This window comes from Pristiophorus japonicus, chromosome 6 (genome assembly GCF_044704955.1).
Source record: "Pristiophorus japonicus isolate sPriJap1 chromosome 6, sPriJap1.hap1, whole genome shotgun sequence".
Classification (NCBI taxonomy): Eukaryota; Metazoa; Chordata; class Chondrichthyes; family Pristiophoridae; genus Pristiophorus; species Pristiophorus japonicus.
Window position 1 is genome coordinate 153,789,115 of NC_091982.1, and position 19,936 is coordinate 153,809,050.

Below are 19,936 nucleotides of genomic sequence, written 5' to 3' on the forward strand. Positions count from 1 at the left end.
AAAACAGAAAATGCTGGAAATACTCAGCCGGTCAGGCAGCATCTGTGGAGAGTAAAACAGAGTTAACGTCGCAAGTCAATGACCCTTTGTCAGAACTTGAAAAAAGTTAGAAATGTAACAGATTTTTAAGCAAGTGTCGGGGCAGGAAAAAGGAGGGGGGAGGAAAGAACAAAAGTGAAGGCAGGAGAGATTAAAATACAACAGGGACGATGGTAAACGGCAGAAGGAGATGGTAATGGGACAAGTTAAGAAACAAAAGATGTCTCTAGATGAAGTGTAAATGGCAATAGCAGAATCATTAACTGCTGCTATGTGAGATAATAAATAGGGGCAGGGGTTACAATCTGAAATTGTTGAACTCAATGTTGAGTCCAGAAGGCTGTAAAGTGCCTAAACGAAAGATGTGGTGCTGTTCTTCGAGCTTACGTTGAGCTTCATTAGAACAGTGTAGGAGACTGAGGACCAAGAAGGCAGAGTGGGAGTGGGGCAGAGAATTAAAGTGACAGGCGACTGGATGCTCAGGGTCACACTTACGGACTGAACGGAGGTACTCCGCAAAGCGGTCACTCAATCTACGCTTGGTCTCCCCAATGTAGAGGAGACCACATCGTGAGCAGCGAATACAGTATACTAAATTGGAAGTAAATCACTGTTTCACCTGGAAGGAGTAAATAAGAACATAAGAAATAGGAGCAGGGTTAGGCCATTTGGCCCCTCGAGCCTGCTCCGCCTTTTAATAAGATAATGGCTGATCTGATCATGGGCCCACTCCCCATAAACCTTTATTCCCTTATCGCTCAAAAATCTGTCTATCTCTGCCTTAAATATATTCAATGACCCAGTCTCCACAGCTCTCTGGGGCAGAAAATTCCATTGATTTACAACCCCCTGAGAGAAGAAATTCCTCCTCATCTCAGTTCTAAATGGGCTGCCCTTATTCTGAGACTATTCCCCAGTTTTAGTTTCCCCTATCCTCTCTGCATCCACCTTGTCCAGTCCCCTCATTATCTTATATGTTTTGATAAGATCACCTCTCATTCTTCTGAACTCCAATGAGTGTAGGCCCAACCTATTCAACCTATCTTCATAAGTCAACTTCCTCATCTCCGGAATCAACCTAGTGAACCTTCTCTGAACAGCCTTCAATGCAATATATCCTTCCTTAAATACGGAGACCAAAACTGTATGCAGCACTCTAGGTGTGAGCTCACCAATGCCCTATACAGTTGTAGCAGGACTTCTCTGCTTTTATACTCTATCCCCCTTGCAATAAAGGTCAAAATTCTATTTGCCTTCAAGATTACTTGCTGTACTTGCATACTAACTTTTTGTGATTCATGCACAAGGACCTCTAGGTCCCACTGTACTTTGAAATTTTTCTCCATTTAAATTATAATTTGCTTTTCTATTTATTCTGCCAAAGTGGATAATCTCACATTTTCCCACATTATAACTCCATCTGCCAAACTTTTGCCCACTCACTTAGCCTGTCTATATTCTTTTGCAGATATTTTGTGTCCTCCTCACAATTTGCTTTCCCACCCATCTTTGTATCATCAGCAAGCTTGACTACATTACACTTGGTCACTTCATTCAAGTTATTAATATAGATAGTAAATAGTTGAGGCCCCAGCACTGATCTTTGCGGCATCCCACTAGTTACTGTTTGCCAACCGTAAAATGACCCATTCATCCCGACTCTCTGTTTTTTGTTAGTTAGCCAATCCTCTAGCCATGCTAAAGTATTACCCCCAACCCCGAGAGCTCTTATCTTGTGCAGTAACCTTTTATAAGGCACCTTATCAAATACTTTCTGGAAATCCAAATACACCACATCCACTGGTTCCCCTTTATCCACTCTGCTTGTTACATTCTTGAAGAACTCCAGCAAATTGATCAAACATGACTTCCCTTTCATAAAACCATGCTGATTCTGCTTGACTGCATTATGCTTTTCCAAATGTCTTGCTACTGCTTCCTTAATAATGGACTCCAGCATTTTCCCTTTGAAAATGTTTGGCTAACTGGTCTATCATTTCCTGCTTTTTGTCTGCCTCCTTTTTTAAATAGGGGCATTCCATTTGCTGTTTTCCAATCTGCTGGGACCGCCCCAGAATCCAGAGAATTTTGGTGGATTACAAACAATGCATGCAATATCTCTGCAGTCACTTCTTTTAAGACCCTAGGATGTAAGCCATTAGGTCCAGGGGACTTGTCTGCCTTTGGTCCCACAGTGTTTGGGGCATTGGATAGTGGGAAGGAAGGTGGTAAAAAGGCAGGTGTTGTATCTCCTGCGTTTGCACCGGGAGGTGGCGTGGAACGGGGAAGGAGTGTTGGGGATGATTGAGGAGTAGACTAGGGTTTCGCGGAGGGAATGGTCCCTTCGAAATGCTGAAAGGAGAGGAAGGGGGAGATGTGTTTGGTGATTGGTGGTGGGATCACGCTGGAGGTGGCAAAAATGGCAGAGGATGATCTGTTGAATGTGGAGACTGGTGGGGTGAAAGGTGAGGACAAGGGGAGCCCTATCGTGGTTCTGGGAGTGAGGGGAAGGGGTGAGAGCAGAGGTATGGGAAGCAGAACGGACAGTCAACCACAGTGGAGGGGAATCCTCGGTTGATGAAAAAGGAAGACATATCAGAGGCATTAGTGTGGAAGGTGGCATCATCTGAGCCGATGCGACAGAGAAACTGGGAGAATGGAATAGAGTCTTTACAGGATGCGGGATGGGAGGAAGTGTAGTCCAGGTAGCTTTGGGAGTCAGTGGGCTTATAGTGGATATTTGTCAATGGCCTATCCCCAGAAATGGAGACAAAGAAGTCGAAGAAGGGAAGGGAAGAGTCGGAGATGGACTACGTGAAGGTGAGGGAAGAGTGGAAATTGGAAGCAAAGTGAATGACCTTTTCTAGTTCAGGGCGAGAGCAGGAAACGGCACCGATAGTCATCAATATACTGGAAAAAGAGGTAAGGGAGGGGACCTGAGTAGAACTGGATTAAAGAATGTTCCACATTTCCCACGCAAAGGCAGGCATAGCTAGGACTCCTGCGGGTATCCATGGCAACATTCTTAATTTGGAGAAAGTGAGTGGAGTCAAAGGAGAAGTTATTCAATGTGAGAACAAGTTCAGCCAGACGGAGGAGGGTGGCGGTGGATGGGGACTGGTTGGGCCTCTGCTCGAGGAAGAAGCGGAGCGCCCTCAGGCCATCCTGGTGGGGGATGGAGGTGTAGAGGGATTGGACGTCCATGGTGAAAAGGAAACGGTTGGGGCTAGGAAACTGGAAACTGTTAAAGTGACAGAGGACGTCGGAAGAATGGCGGATGTAGGTGGGAAGAGACTAGACAAGGGGAGAAAAAATAGAGTCGATATAGGGAGAGATAAGTCCTGTGGGGCAAGAACAGGCTGAAACAATGGGTCTGCCAGGGCAGTCCGGTTTGTGGATCTTGGGAAGGAGGTAGAATCGGGCTGTGCGGGCCTGGGAACAATGAGGTTGGCGGCCATAGAGGGAAGATTTCTAGAGGAGATGAAGTCAGTGACAGTCTTGAATTTATACTGCTTTAAAGTTAGCGGCAACAATATGCATTAACTTAGCACCTTTAATATAATAAAACGACTCAAAGCGCTCACACAGGAGAATACCGGATACTGAGTAGTGATGTACGGTCAAAGAGGCAGGTTTTGAGAGGGCATTTCAAAGAGGGAAGAGAAAGAGCAAGACGGATGGTTTAAAGGGAAGAGATCCCGAGTGCGAGACTGGTGGTGGAATGGAGATAGGAGAGGGTGTAAAGGAAAGCAGAAGCCGCATGTTGCTGTGTAGGATTGGAGGAGTTTGCAGAGGTGAGGCCATGGAGGGATTTGTAAATGTAGGCTAAAACTTTGAGTTCAATGGGAAACCAATGGCAGTAGGTAATATGAAGCTAGGTGGGAATGTAAGTTTTGAGGAGGATGCAAAAAAGCTTCAAAAGGATATAGCCAGGCTAAGTGAGTGCGAAGAACATGGCAAATGGGAATTAATGCGGAGAAATGTGAAGTTATCCACTTTAGTAGGAAAAATAGAAAAGCAGAATATTTTTTAAATGCTGAGAGATTGGGAAATGTTGGTGTTCAGAGGGACCTGGGTGTCCTTGTACATGAATCACTGAAAGTTAACAATTATATCAGAGTCACTATTTGCACGAGGTTATTCTATGTTCTTCTGCGCATGCACGCGTTGGACCCGCCCCCTTTTTGAGCATAGGCCCTCGATTCGGTCGCGCATGCGCAGTGCGACGTATGAGGAAGCTGGAAGTTGGAAGTGGGGCCACGAACCTCGTAGAGCTGCTTTTCATTTAATGATTATTTGGAACATTTTCACGGCTTTCAGTGGGAGAGAAAACAATGGAGGTAGTGGGAGAGGGAGAAAGAGACAGACTGGGGAGGGGAAGAGTGAGAGAGAGAGAGAGACTGGGGAGGGAGAGAGAGAGAGACTGGGGGGTGGGGAGAGAGAGACTGGGGGGAGAGTGTGAGAGACTGGGGGAAGTGAGAGAGAAAGGGGGGAGAGAGAGAGACGGGGGGGAGAGAGAGAGACTGGGGGGGTGGTAGAGAGAGAGAGAGAGACTGGAGGGGTGGGGGAGAGAGAGAGACTGGGAAGGGAGAGAGAGTGGGGGAGAGAGAGAGATTGGGGGGAGAGAGAGATTGGGGGAGAGAGAGAGAGTGGGGGGAGAGAGAGAGAGTGGGGAGAGAGAGAGAGAGAGTGGGGAGAGAGAGAGAGAGAGACTGAGGGGAGAGTGAGAGAGACTGGGGGGGGGGGGTGAGAGAGAGACCAGGGGAGAGGAGGGGGAAGAGAGAGAGAGAGACTGGGGGGGGGGGGAGAGAGAGAGAGAAACTGGGGGGGGGGTGAGAGAGACGGGGGAGAGAGAGGGGGGAGTGAGAGAGACTGGGGAGGGGAGAGACTGTGGAGGGGAGAGAGTGACTGGGGTAAGAGAGCCTGGGGGGAGAGAGAGAGAGAGACTGGGGGGAGAGTGAGAGACTGGGGGAAGTGAGAGAGACTGGGGGGAGAGAGCAAGAGAGAGAGAGAGAGAGAGACTATGGGGGGGAGAGTGAGAGAGACTGGTGGAAGTGAGAGAGACTGGGGGGAGAGAGAGAGAGCGAGAGAGAGAGAGACTATGGAGGGGAGAGTGGGAGAGACTGGGAGGAGAGAAAGAGAGCGAGACTGTGAGGGGGTGTGGAGAGGAGAGTGAGAGAGTGACTGGAGGGAGAGAGAAAGAGTGGGGGAAGAGAGTCAGAGACTGGGGGAGAGAGAGGTGAAGCGGGAGAGGGGATCGAAGGGAAGAGAGGGAACTCAGGCAAGATGGATCACATTCTTCCAATCCCCTTTACACCCACGCCCAATTTCTCGGAAAGCTCGGTGCATGTGTGACAAGGGACATCATTGGAGTGGATGAAATCTGGAAGTCACGGCACCCACCACTTCATACCCAATAAAACAGTCAACAATCTGTGACCCACACACAATGTCCCATCTATGGCGGAGCGGGGGAGTTGGGGGGCAGGGGATAAGGACAGGAACTTGGCCTGGGACAGGATCAGGAATCTGGCCTGAGAGTGTCAGGAACTTGGGCTGGGGGGGTAAGGAACTCTGGCTGGAGGGGGCATGAACTTGACCTGAGGGATGAGGTCAGGAGCTTGGGCTGGGGAGGCATGAACTTGGACTGAGGGTGTCAGGAACTTGAGCTGGGGGGGGTAAGGAACTTGGACAGGGGGGGAAGGAACTTGGGCTGGAAGAGGCATGAACTTGGGCTGGGGGGGAGACAGGAACTTGGGCTGGGGTCGTCAGGAACTTGTGTGGGATGGGGGAGCTCTATCCTGTTTGGGATCTGAAGTCAGAATGGCTCGAATTACACTTTGCAAAGTCATTCAGAACTTGGGCTGGGCGATTCCAATTACACATAAGAACATAAGAACATAAGAACATAAGAACATAAGAATTAGGAACAGGAGTAGGCCATCTAGCCCCTCGAGCCTGCTCCGCCATTCAATAAGATCATGGCTGATCTGGTCGTGGACTCAGCTCCACTTACCCGCCCTCTCCCCGTAACCCTTAATTTCCTTATTGCTTAAAAATCTATCTATCTTTGACTTGAAAACATTCAATTAGCTAGCCTCAACTGCTTCCTTGGGCAGAGAATTCCACAGATTCACAACCCTCTGGGAGAAGAAATTCTTTCTCAACTCGGTTTTAAATTGGCTCCTCCGTATTTTGAGGCTGTGCCCCCGAGTTCTAGACTTCCCTACCAGTGGAAACAACCTCTCTGCCTCTATCTTGTCTATCCCTTTCCTGATTTTAAATGTTTCTATAAGATCACCCCTCATCCTTCTGAACTCCAAGGAGTAAAGACCCAGTCTACGCAATCTATCATCATAAGTTAACCCCCTCATTTCTGGAATCTGCCTAGTGAATCATCTCTGTACCCCTTCCAAAGCTAGTATATCCTTCCTTAAGTAAGGTGACCAAAACTGCACGCAGTACTCCAGGTGCGACCTTACCAATACCTTATACAGTTGCAGCAAGACCTCCCTGCTTTTGTACTCCATCCCTCTCGCAATGAAGGCCAACATTCCATTCGCCTTCCTGATTACCTGCTGCACCTGCAAACTAACCTTTTGGGATTCATGCATAAGGACCCCCAGGTCCCTCTGCACCACCGCATGTTGTAATTTCTCCCCATTTAAATAATATTCCCTTTTACTGTTTTTTTTCCCAAGGTGGATGACCTCACACTTTCCGACATTGTATTCCATCTGCCAAACCTTAGCCCATTCGCTTAACCTATCCAAATCTCCTTGCAGCCTCTCTGAGTCCTCTGCACAACCCGCTTTCCCACTAATCTTAGTGTCATCTGCAAATTTTGTTGCACTACACTCTGTCCCCTCTTCTAGGTCATCTATGTATATTGTCAACAGTTGTGGTCCCAGCACTGATCCCTGTGGCACACCACTAACCACTGATTTCCAACCGGAAAAGGACCCATTTATCCCGACTCTCTGCTTTCTGTTCGCCAGCCAATTCTCTATCCATGCTAATACATTTCCACTGACTCCGCGTACCTTTATCTTCTGCACTAACCTTTTGTGTGACACCTTATCGAATGCCTTTTGGAAATCTAAATACACCACATCCATCGGTACACCTCTATCCACCATGCTCGTTATATCCTCAAAGAATTCCAGTAAGTTAGTTAAACATGATTTCCCTTTCATGAATCCATGCTGCGTCTGCTTGATTGCACTATTCCTATCTAGATGTCCCGCTATTTCTTCCTTAATGATAGTTTCAAGCATCCAAAGAAACTTCTCGGGGTGACTTATCCTCCAAGGGAATCAATCAGCAATCAGGTCATGTGATCATGGAGAGCCTATCAGAGCATTTCCTAGTGTAAATAGCTACGTCCCAATTATATAGGGCCCTGGTGAGACCACACCTGGAGTATTGTGTACAGTTTGGGTTCCTTACCTAAGGAAGGACATACTTGCCACAAAGGTTCACCATACTGATTCCTGGGATGGGGGGATTGTCCTATGAGGAGGGATTGAACAGACTAGGCCGATATTCGCTAGAGTTTAGAAGAATGAGTTTAGGTGAACTAATTGAAACACACAAAATTCTTACAGGACTTGACAGTGTAGATGCAGGGAGGTTGTTTCCCCTGGCTGGGGAGTCTAGAACCCGGAGTAAACTTGCAAGGAACATAAAAACCGACTGCAAAAGTTTCTACAAGTACGTAAAAAGAAAAAGATTAGTGAAGGCAAATGTAGATTGTTCACAGACAGAAACGAGAGAATTTGTAATGGGGAATAAAGTAATGGCAGAACAATTAAATAAATACTTCAATTCTGTCTTCATAGAAGAGGACACAAATAACATCCCAGAAACTCTCGGGAACCAAGGGTCCAATGAGCAAGAGGAATGAAAGGAAATGATTATTAGTAAGAAAATAGTGCTGGAAAAACTAATGGGATTGAAGAGTGATAAATCCCCAGGGTCTGATGATCTGCATCCCAGACTACTAAAAGAGGTAACCATGGAAATAGTAGGTGCATTGTCATCTTCCAAAATTCGATAGATTATTGAACAGTTCCTGCAGATTGGAGGGTGGCAAATGTAACCCCACTGTTTTAAAAAAGGGAGAGAGAAAACAGGGAACTACAGACCGGTTAACCTGACATCAGTAGTAAGGAAAATGCTAGAGTCTATTATAAAGGATGTGATAACAGCACACTTAGATAATATCAACGGGGTTAAACAAAGTCAACATGGAGTTATGAAAGGAAAATCATGTTTGACAAACCTCCTGGAGTTTTTTGAGGATGTAACAGATAGAATAGATAAGGGAGAACCAGTGTATGTAGTGTATTTGGATTTTCAAAAGGCCTTTGATAAAGTCCCATATCAGAGGTTAGTGTGCAAAATTAAAGCACATAGGATTAGGGGTAATGTATTGGCATGGATTGAAAATTGGTTAACTGACAGGAAACAGAGAGTAGAAATAAACGGGTCTTTTTCGGGGTGGCGAGCAGTGACTAGTGGGTACCACAGGGATCAGTGCTTGGGCCCCAGCTATTCACAATATATATAAATGATTTGGATGAGGGAACCAAATGTAATATTTCCAAGTTTGCTGACGACAAAAAACTAAGTGGGATTGTGAGTTGTGAGAAGAATGCAAGGATGCTGCAAGACGATTTGGATTCAGTGAGTAGGCAAACACATGGCAGATGTAGTATAATGTGCATAAATGTGAAGTTATCCACTTTGGTAGGAAAAACATAAGAACAAAGTACTACTTAAATCGTGATGGCTTGGGAAGTGTCGATGTACAGAGGGACCTGGGTGTCCTTGTACACCAGTCATTGAAAGCAAACATGCAGGTGCAGCAAGCAGTTAGGAAGGCAAATGGTATGTTGGACTTCACTGCAAGAGGATTTGAATATAGGAGCAAAGATGTCTTACTACAGTTATACAGGGCCTTGGTGGGACTGCACCTGGAGTATTGTGTGCAGTTTTGGTCTCCTTACTTAAAAAACGAAATACTTGCCATAGAGGGAGTGCAGCGAAGGTTCACCAGATTGATTCCTGGGATGGCAGGACTGTAGTCTGAGGAGAGATTGAGTCGACTAGGCCTGTATTCACTAGAGTTTAGAAGAATGAGAGGGGATCGCATTGAAACGTATAAAATTCTGACTGGGTTGGATAGACTGGATGCGGGGAGGGTGTTTCCCCTGGCTGGGAAGTCGAGAACAAGGGGTCACAATCTCAGCATATGGGGTAGGAAATTTAGGACCGAGCTGAGGAGAAATGTTTTCACTCAGAGGGTGGTGAACCTGTGGAATTCTCTGCCACAGAAGGCTGAGGAGGCCAAGTCACTGAATATATTTAAGAGGGAGATGGATAGATTTCTAGAAACAAAAGACATCAAGGGGTATGGGGAAAAAGCAGAAATATGGTGTTGAGATAGAGGATCAGCCATGATCATATTGAATGGCAGTGCAGAATCCAAGGGTTGAGTGGCCTACTATTGCTCCTATTTTCTATATTTCTATGTATCTATAGTCTCAGAATAAGGAGACGACCATTTAAAACTGATGAGGAGGAATTGCTTCTCTCAGAAGGTTGTAAATCTATGCTTGACTCGGTTCATTAGGTTGATTTTGGAGATGAGGGGGTTGACTTATGAAGATAGGTTGAGTAGGTTGGGCCTATACACATTGGAGTTCAGAAGAATGAGAGGTGATCTTATCAAAACATATAAGATGGGGCTCGACAAGATGGATGTAGAGAGGATATTTCCACTCATAGGGGAAACTAAAACTAGGGGACATAGTCTCAGAATAAGGGGCCGCCCATTTAAAACTGAGATGAGGAGGAATTTCTTCTCTCAGAGACTTGTAAATCTATGGAATTCTCTGTTCCGGAGAACTGTGGAGGATGGGTCATTGAATATATTTAAGCCGGAGATGGACAGATTTTTGAGCGATAAGGGAATAAAGGGTTATGGGGAGCGGGCAGGGAAGTGGAGCTGATTCCATGATCAGATCAGCCATGATCTTATTAAATGGTGGAACAGGCTCGAGAGACTATGTGGCCTACTCCTGCTCCTATTTCTTATGTTCTTAGATTTTTGGATATTAAGGGAATGAAGAGATATGGAGATACTGTAGGAAAGTGGAGTTGAGGTCGAAGATCAGTCATGATCTTATTGAATGGCAAAGCAGGCTTGTGGGGCTGAATGGCCTACAAGAAATATGTAGGCAATTCAGCCCCACAAGGTTGATAAGGAATAGGGACATAGCATGAAAGGAACTTTATTAGGGTTGCAGACAATGTGGATTGGAACATGGAAGAACATAGAAACACAGAAAATAGGTGTAGGAGTAGGCCATTCAGCCCTTCTAGCCTGCACCGCCATTCAATGAGTTCAAGGCTGAACATTAAACTTCAGTACCCCCTTCCTGCTTTCTCGCCATACCCCTTGATCCCCCAAGTAGTAAGGACTTCATCTAACTCCCTTTTGAATATATTTAGTGAATTGGCCTCAACTACTTTCTGTGGTAGAGAATTCCACAGGTTCACCACTCTCTGGGTGAAGAAGTTCCTCCTCATCTCGGTCCTAAATGGCTTACCCCTTATCCTTAGACTGTGACCCCTGGTTCTGGACTTCCCCAACATTGGGAACATTCTTCCTGCATCTAACCTGTCTAAACCCGTCAGAATTTTAAATGTTTCGATGAGGTCCCCTCTCATTCTTCTGAACTCCAGTGAATACAAGCCCAGTTGATCCAGTCTTTCTTGATAGGTCAGTCCCACCATCCCGGGAATCAGTCTGGTGAATCTTCGCTGCACTCCCTCAATAGCAAGAATGTCCTTCCTCAAGTTAGGAGACCAGAACTGTACACAATACTCCAGGTGTGGCCTCACCAAGGCCCTGTACAACTGTAGTAACACCTCCCTGCCCCTGTACTCAAATCCCCTCGCTATGAAGGCCAACATGCCATTTGCTTTCTTAACCGCCTGCTGTACCTGCATGCCAACCTTCAATGACTGATGTACCATGACACCCAGGTCTCGTTGCACCTCCCCTTTTCCGAATCTGTCACCATTCAGATAATAGTCTGTCTCTCTGTTTTTACCACCAAAGTGGATAACCTCACATTTATCCACATTATACTTCATCTGCCATGCATTTGCCCACTCACCTAACCTATCCAAGTCACTCTGCAGCCTCATAGCATCCTCCTCGCAGCTCACACTGCCACACAACTTAGTGTCATCCGCAAATTTGGAGATACTACATTTAATCCCCTCGTCTAAATCATTAATGTACAATGTAAACAGCTGGGGCCCCAGCACAGAACCTTGCGGTACCCCACTAGTCACTGCCTGCCATTCTGAAAAGTACCCATTTACTCCTACTCTTTGCTTCCTGTCTGACAACCAGTTCTCAATCCACGTCAGCACACTACCCCCAATCCCATGTGCTTTAACTTTGCACATTAATCTCTTGTGTGACACCTTGTCAAAAGCCTTCTGAAATTCCAAATATACCACATCAACTGGTTCTCCCTTGTCCACTTTACTGGAAACATCCTCAAAAAATTCCACAAGATTTGTCAAGCATGATTTCCCTTTCACAAATCCATGCTGACTTGGACCTATCATGTCACCATTTTCCAAATGCACTGCTATGACATCCTTAATAATTGATTCCATCATTTTACCCACTACTGAGGTCAGGCTGACCGGTCTATAATTCCCTGTTTTCTCTCTCCCTCCTTTTTTAAAAAGTGGGGTTACATTGGCTACCCTCCACTCCATAGGAACTGATCCAGAGTCAATGGAATGTTGGAAAATGACTATCAATGCATCCACTATTTCCAAGGCCAACTCCTTAAGTACTCCGGGATGCAGTCCATCAGGCCCTGGGGATTTATCGGCCTTCAATCCCATCAATTTCCCCAACACAATTTCCTGACTAATAAAGATTTCCCTCAGTTCCTCCTCCTTACTAGACCCTATGACCTCTTTTATATACGGAAGGTTGTTGGTGTCCTCCTTAGTGAATACCGAACCAAAGTACTTGTTCAATTGGTCTGCCATTTCTTTGTTCCCCGTTATGACTTCCCCTAATTCTGACAGCAGGGGACCTACGTTTGTCTTTACTAACCCTTTTCTCTTTACATACCTACAGAAACTTTTGCAATCCGCCTTAATGTTCCCTGCAAGCTTCTTCTCGTACTCCATTTTCCCTGCCCTAATCAAACCCTTTGTCCTCCTCTGCTGAGTTCTAAATTTCTCCCAGTCTCCGGGTTCACTGCTATTTCTGGCCAATTTGTATGCCACTTCCTTGGCTTTAATACTATCCCTGATTTCCCTTGATAGCCACGGTTGAGCCACCTTCCCTTTTTTATTTTTACGCCAGACAGGAATGTACAATTGTTGTCGTTCATCCATGCGGTCTCTAAATGTCTGCCATTGCCCATCCAAAGTCAACCCCTTAAGTATCATTCGCCAATCTATCCTAGCCAATTCATGCCTCATACCTTCAAAGTTACCCTTCTTTAAGTTCTGGACCATGGTCTCTGAATTAACTGTTTCATTCTCCATCCTAATAAAGAATTCCACCATATTATGGTCACTCTTTCCCAAGGGGCCTCGCACGATGAGATTGCTAATTAATCCTCTCTCATTACACAACACCCAGTCTAAGATGGCCTCCCCCCTAGTTGGTTCCTCGACATATTGGTCTAGAAAACCATCCCTTATGCACTCCAGGAAATCCTCCTCCACCGTATTGCTTCCAGTTTGGCTCGCCCAATCTATGTACATATTAAAGTCACCCATTATAACTGCTGCACCTTTATTGCATGCACCCCTAATTTCCTGTTTGATACCCTCCCCAACACCACTACTACTGTTTGGAGGTCTGTACACAACTCCCACTAACATTTTTTGCCCTTTGGTGTTCTGCAGCTCTACCCATATAGATTCCACATCATCCAAGCTAATGTCCTTCCTAACTATTGCATTAATCTCCTCTTTAACCAGCAATGCTACCCCACCTCCTTTTCCTTTTATTCTATCCTTCCTGAATGTTGAATACCCCTGGATGTTGAGTTCCCAGCCCTGATCATCCTGGAGCCACGTCTCCGTAATCCCAATCACATCATATTTGTTAACATCTATTTGCACAGTTAATTCATCCACCTTATTGCGGATACTCCTTGCATTAAGACACAAAGCCTTCAGGCTTGTTTTTTTAACACCCTTTGTCCTTTTAGAATTTTACTGTACAGTGGCCCTTTTTGTTCTTTGCCTTGGGTTTCTCTGCCCTCCACTTTTCCTCATCTCCTTTCTGTCTTTTGCTTTTGTCTCCTTTTTGTTTCCCTCTGTCTCCCTGCATTGGTTCCCATCCCCCTGCCATATTAGTTTAACTCCTCCCCAACAGCACTAGCAAACACTCCCCTAGGACATTGGTTCTGGTCCTGCCCAGGTGCAGACCGTCCGATTTGTACTGGTCCCACCTCCCCCAGAACCGGTTCCAATGACCCAGGAATTTGAATCCCTCCCTGCTGCACCACTGCTCAAGCCACGTATTCATCTGCGCTATCCTGCGATTCCTACTCTGACTGGCACGTGGCACTGGTAGCAATCCCGAGATTACTACTTTTGAGGTCCTACTTTTTAATTTAGCTCCTAGCTCCTTAAATTCGTTTCGTAGGACCTCATCCCTTTTTTTACCAATGTCGTTGGTACCAATGTGCACCACGACAACTGGCTGTTCTCCCTCCCTTTTCAGAATGTCCTGCACCCGCTCCGAGACATCCTTGACCCTTGCACCAGGGAGGCAACATACCATCCTGGAGTCTCGGTTGCGGCCGCAGAAACGCCTATCTATTCCCCTCACCATTGAATCCCCTATCACTATTGCTCTGCCACTCTTTTTCCTGCCCTTCTGTGCAACAGAGCCAGCCACGGTGCCATGAACTTGGCTGCTGCTGCCCTCCCCTGATGAGTCATCCCCCCAACAGTACTCAAAGCGGTGTAAGTGAGTCAGAGTAATTCAACCAGGATGTGATGAAGGCATGGATAATGGCTTCATCAGTACTGGGAGTAAGATGGGGAAGAGGCAGCCAATGTTCCACATGTAAAAATTAGCTGCCTTGTCAGTGGATAGATGTGGGGCTGAATCAGCAAACAGGACATCGAGAATGCTTACAATCATATTCCACCAGAATGAGCTTCCCGTGAGTGAGACAGTACAGGATAGCACTCTCAACATCAGGTACAGCACCCACTACAGCAGGTACAGCACCCTCAACAGCAGGCACAGCACCCACTACAGCAGGTACAGTACCCTCAACAGCAGGTACAGCACCCACTACAGCAGGTACATCACCCTCAACAGCAGGCACAGCACCCACTACAGCAGGTACAGTACCCTCAACAGCAGGTACAGCACCCACTACAGCAGGTACATCACCCTCAACAGCAGGCACAGCACCCACTACAGCAGGTACAGCACCCACTACAGCAGGTACATCAACCTCAACAGCAGGTACAGCACCCTCAACAGCAGGTACATCACCCACTACAGCATGTACATCACCCACTACAGCAGGTCCAGCACCCTCAACAGCAGGTACATCACATCACCCACTACAGCAGGTACAGCACCCTCAACAGCAGGTACATCACCCACTACAGCAGATACATCACCCTCAACAGCAGGCACAGCACCCACTACAGCAGTTACAGCACCCACTACAGCAGATGCAGCACCCACTACAGCAGGTACATCACCCACTACAGCAGGTACAGCACCCACTACAGCAGGTACATCACCCACTACAGCAGGTACATCACCCTCAACAGCAGGCACAGCACCCACTACAGCAGATGCAGCACCCACTACAGCAGGTACATCACCCACTACAGCAGGTACAGCACCCACTACAGCAGGTACATCACCCACTACAGCAGGTACAGCACCCACTACAGCAGGTACATCACCCACTACAGCAGATACATCACCCACTACAGCAGGTCCAGCACCCTCAACAGCAGGTACATCACATCACCCACTACAGCAGGTACAGCACCCTCAACAGCAGGTACATCACCCACTACAGCAGATACATCACCCACTACAGCATGTACAGCACACACTACAGCAGGTACATCACCCACTACAGCAGGTACATCACCCACTACAGCAGGTACATCACCCACTACAGCAGATGCAGCACCCACTACAGCAGGTCCAGCACCCTCAACAGCAGGTACATCACATCACCCACTACAGCAGGTACAGCACCCTCAACAGCAGGTACATCACCCACTACAGCAGATACATCACCCACTACAGCATGTACAGCACACACTACAGCAGGTACATCACCCACTACAGCAGGTACATCACCCACTACAGCAGGTACATCACCCACTACAGCAGGTACAGCACCCACCACAGCAGGTACATCACCCACTACAGCAGGTACAGCACCCTCAACAGCAGGCACAGCACCCACTACAGCAGGTACATCACCCTCAACAGCAGGCACAGCACCCACTACAGCAGGTACAGCACCCACCACAGCAGGTACATCACCCACTACAGCAGGTACAGCACCCTCAACAGCAGGCACAGCACCCACTACAGCAGGTACATCACCCTCAACAGCAGGCACAGCACCCACTACAGCAGTTACAGTACCCTCAACAGCAGGTACAGCACCCACTACAGCAGGTACATCACCCTCAACAGCAGGCACAGCACCCACTACAGCAGATGCAGCACCCACTACAGCAGGTACATCACCCACTACAGCAGGTACAGCACCCACTACAGCAGGTACATCACCCACTACAGCATGTACAGCACCCACTACAGCAGGTACATCACCCACTACAGCATGTACATCACCCTCAACAGCAGGTACATCACCCACTACAGCAGGTACAGCACCCTCAACAGCAGGTACATCACCCACTATAGCAGATACATCACCCACTACAGCAGGTACATCACCCTCAACAGCAGGTACAGCACCCACTACAGCAGGTACATCACCCACTACAGCAGGTACATCACCCTCAACAGCAGGTACAGCACCCACTATAGCAGGTACATCACCCACTACAGCAGGTACATCACCCACTACAGCAGGTACATCACCCTCAACAGCAGGTACAGCACCGACTACAGCAGGTACATCACCCACTACAGCAGGTACATCACCCTCAACAGCAGGTACAGCACCCACTACAGCAGGCACATCACCCACTACAGCATGTACATCACCCTCAACAGCAGGTACATCACCCACTACAGCAGGTACAGCACCCTCAACAGCAGGTACAGCACCCACTACAGCAGGTACATCACCCACTACAGCATGTACATCACCCTCAACAGCAGGTACATCACCCACTACAGCAGGTACAGCACCCTCAACAGCAGGTACAGCACCGACTACAGCAGGTACATCACCCACTACAGCATGTACAGCACCCTCAACAGCAGGTACATCACCCACTACAGCAGGTACATCACCCTCAACAGCAGGTACAGCACCGACTACAGCAGGTACATCACCCACTACAGCAGGTACATCACCCTCAACAGCAGGTACAGCACCCACTACAGCAGGTACATCACCCACTACAGCATGTACAGCACCCTCAACAGCAGGTACATCACCCACTACAGCAGGTACAGCACCCACTGCAGCAGAAATGACGCCCATTACAGCAAGAATGACACCCACTACAGCAATAATGACAACCACTATAGCAAATACAGCACCCACTCATCATCATCATCATAGGCGGTCCCTCGAAACGAGGATGACTTGCTACCACGCCAAAAAAAAGAACGATTTCACAGGTGTTTCAATGAAGGGCCTGAACTACATCCTGAAGGGTGGAAGATGCCTGTGCGTGAATTTTTTTAACGTGTGGTGGTCGTTGCATGGGCTTGGTCCAATGGCAAGGATTATCCAACACGACTGGAGACCTGCTCTGCTGCATGGACCTCGTGCGCACACATATCGTAGTGCTGCCCCTGGGTCCCTGGCCCCGAACTCACGCCTCCCCTGGGCCCCGATCACGTCCCTCTACAATCTCTCGCCACTCCTTCGCCCTGATCTCGCTGTTCCTGCTGTATCTACCCACGCTCCAATCACCGACCTGGATCTTGATGACGTCATTCTTCACAGCCATCGCCCTCCTGCACCAGCTCGCGCTGTACCTTGAAATTACATGCCTCCACGCTGCCCATGGCCGCCGCTCGCTGCTCCTTTTATGGTACTGACCTGATGTTCCCTCTAAGGTTGGGGCCTCCGCACCTTCAATCCACAAAGTAAGCCTATGGTGGACCCACTACAGCAGGTACAGCACCCACTACAGCAGATATAGCACCCACCACAGCAGGTGCAGCACCCACTGCAGCAAGAGTGACACCCATTACAGCAAGAATGACACCCACTACAGCAGGTGCAACACCCTCAGTAGCAGATACAGCACCCACTACAGCATGAATGACACCTGTTACAGCAGGAATGACACCCGATGCAGCAAGAATGACTCCCACTACAGCAGGAATGACACCCACTACAGCAGGAATGACACCCAGTACAGCAGGAATGACACCCGATGCAGCAAGAATGACTCCCACTACAGCAGGAATGACACCCACTACAGCAGGAATGACACCCAGTACAGCAGGAATGATATCCGTTACAGCAGATACAGCACCCACTATGACTGGTGCAGCACCTTCAAACATTTACATTTAACAAGTCATCACAATCGTATGACTGTAGTTGTCATGGAAGGTAGTACAGAGCGTATATTATAGCTTTCATTGGCTGAACGCTGGCTCATTCAAACACATGAAAGTCCTGTTCAGAAAAGATGCAACATTCAGGATTCAAATCCATGGGCTTCAGCTGAGGAATGTATCTATGATTGTCCTTACCCGCTCACTGACAGCACCGAACTTGATGGCTAGTTCGTCGCGCTCGGCGTGGCTCTGTGCCAACATGTCCTCCATACGGGACAGTTCCTCCTGCAGCATGCAGTTCTCTTCCTGAAGACTGGCCACAGAGCTCCTATCTTGTGGGGCTGTTTGAAGGAAAAAACAAAGAATATGGATTAGTGCCTGTGTTTCCAGACTGAGCGGAATTTTCCTACCTGGTGGACAGGTATGGTAGATTTATTGATACATTAGCAAAATGGTTGTGTTACTGAACTAATAATCCAGCGAACGCGAGCTCAAATCCCACCATGGCAGTCTGTGAAGTTGAATTCAGTTTAAAACCCAACTATTTCACGAATGTCCTTCATGGAAGGAAAGCTGATTCCCTGACCCGGTCTAGCCTGTTTCTGACTCCAGTTCCACACCAATGTGTTTGACTCTTAATTGCCCTCCGAAATAGCCTATCAAGCCCCTCAGTTGTATCAAACTGCGACAAAAATTAGTTCCTGGAACTCCCTACCTAACAGCACTGTGGGAGCACCTTCACCACACGGACTGCAGCGGTTCAAGAAGGTGGCTCACCACCACCTTCTCAGGGGCAATTAGGGATGGGCAATAAATGCTGGCTTTGCCAGGAACGTCCACATCCAGAGAAGGAATTTTTTAAAAAGGCGCGAAATTACATAGCGCTCTGTGTGGGGTGATAACTTTTCAGGGAGCGCAAAAGTAGCACCAGGCGGAAAAGATTATTTGACCCCCTTGGGAACTTCCGCTTTAGTGCTCCAAGAGGGAAATGGAGCGCTAAATCAAGCGCTTCGAGCGCCAAAGCGAATGAGAGGTGCAGTATCAGCAGAGCGCTGAACAATGTTCTGTGCAGTGCTGCCGCGTTTGGAAGCTCCTCCCTCGCTTATAGGGAAGGGCCAATCTTGGTGTAATGCAATCTTCAGCCTATCTCTGTGGGGCCACGGGACCTGTGCTACGTGTATAGCAGCCCCAAGCTCTCTAAGAGACTGCAGGGCTGACAAATCGCGGGGTCCAAAAAAAGCGAAACACACCAGACTGGGGAGATGAATATATGTTGTCCTGCCTGACCACCACTGTCTTTAAATATCGCTCCCCAAGCGGCCAGCCGAGGTGACAACGCCTCCGGCAGCTACCGTTTATTGACACCCGGTGATGCTGCAGGAGGCGGGAGCGAATATCACATCCGGGGCGCTAATGGGGCGCTGCGCACCGGATGACGTCACGATCTATGGGGCGCAGCTGTGCGAAGCGGTAAGTGTTAGCGTCAGCGCAAAACCACCAGGGAAGTTCAGTGAGTTCGCCATGCCTGGCTGGTAATCCCATAGCGCCCTGTTACCGCCCCCTGCAGGAGATAACAGGAGGCGCAAAGCAGGCCAATTTTTTCTCCTTAGTCCCCAAATTTCCATCCGTTTTCAGAAGTTTTAAGCTGTAAAATCCTTTTTCTGAGCAGCAATTCGGGACGGAAGACATTTTTGCAGGTATTCCGGCCACAAATTGTCCCTGCTGAACTTCCTCACTGGATTCAAACTGATCCAGATGCCAAATCCCCAGCCATCTAATTAACTTACATTAAAATATGGGCCAATGGGTCTACAACCCCGAATTCCCTGGATTAACTCTCGTAAATCAGAAAAAGAAAGATAAGGCGCTACCATTCCCAGGATCAGCTGAGGCTGTCGGAGGTTTCTGAGCCTGAAAACTGGGGAAAACTTGAAATGACCAGATACTCTGATAAATATTGGACAGGGGAGAACTCCCTTGCTCTTCTTCAAATAATCACGGCCCGGGGCCCATGATATCTGCCTGTGAGAGAAAACAGGACTTTGGTTTAATGTCTCATCGAAAGATGTCACCTTCGACACTGAGGCAATCCCGCAGTGCTGCACTGACGTCTCAGCATAG

At 47.7% G+C, this 19,936-nt stretch overlaps 1 protein-coding gene across 1 annotated transcript in view; it reads right to left on the minus strand.

Annotated features, from left to right (window-relative positions):
* crocc2 (ciliary rootlet coiled-coil, rootletin family member 2) overlaps positions 1 to 19,936 on the minus strand; it is a 367,498-nt gene that overhangs the window by 316,579 nt on the left and 30,983 nt on the right. The window contains exon 3 of the mRNA XM_070882196.1: positions 18,011 to 18,156. Within this exon, the coding sequence (XP_070738297.1) occupies positions 18,011 to 18,156 (146 nt within the window). The remainder of the gene's footprint in view (positions 1 to 18,010; positions 18,157 to 19,936) is intronic.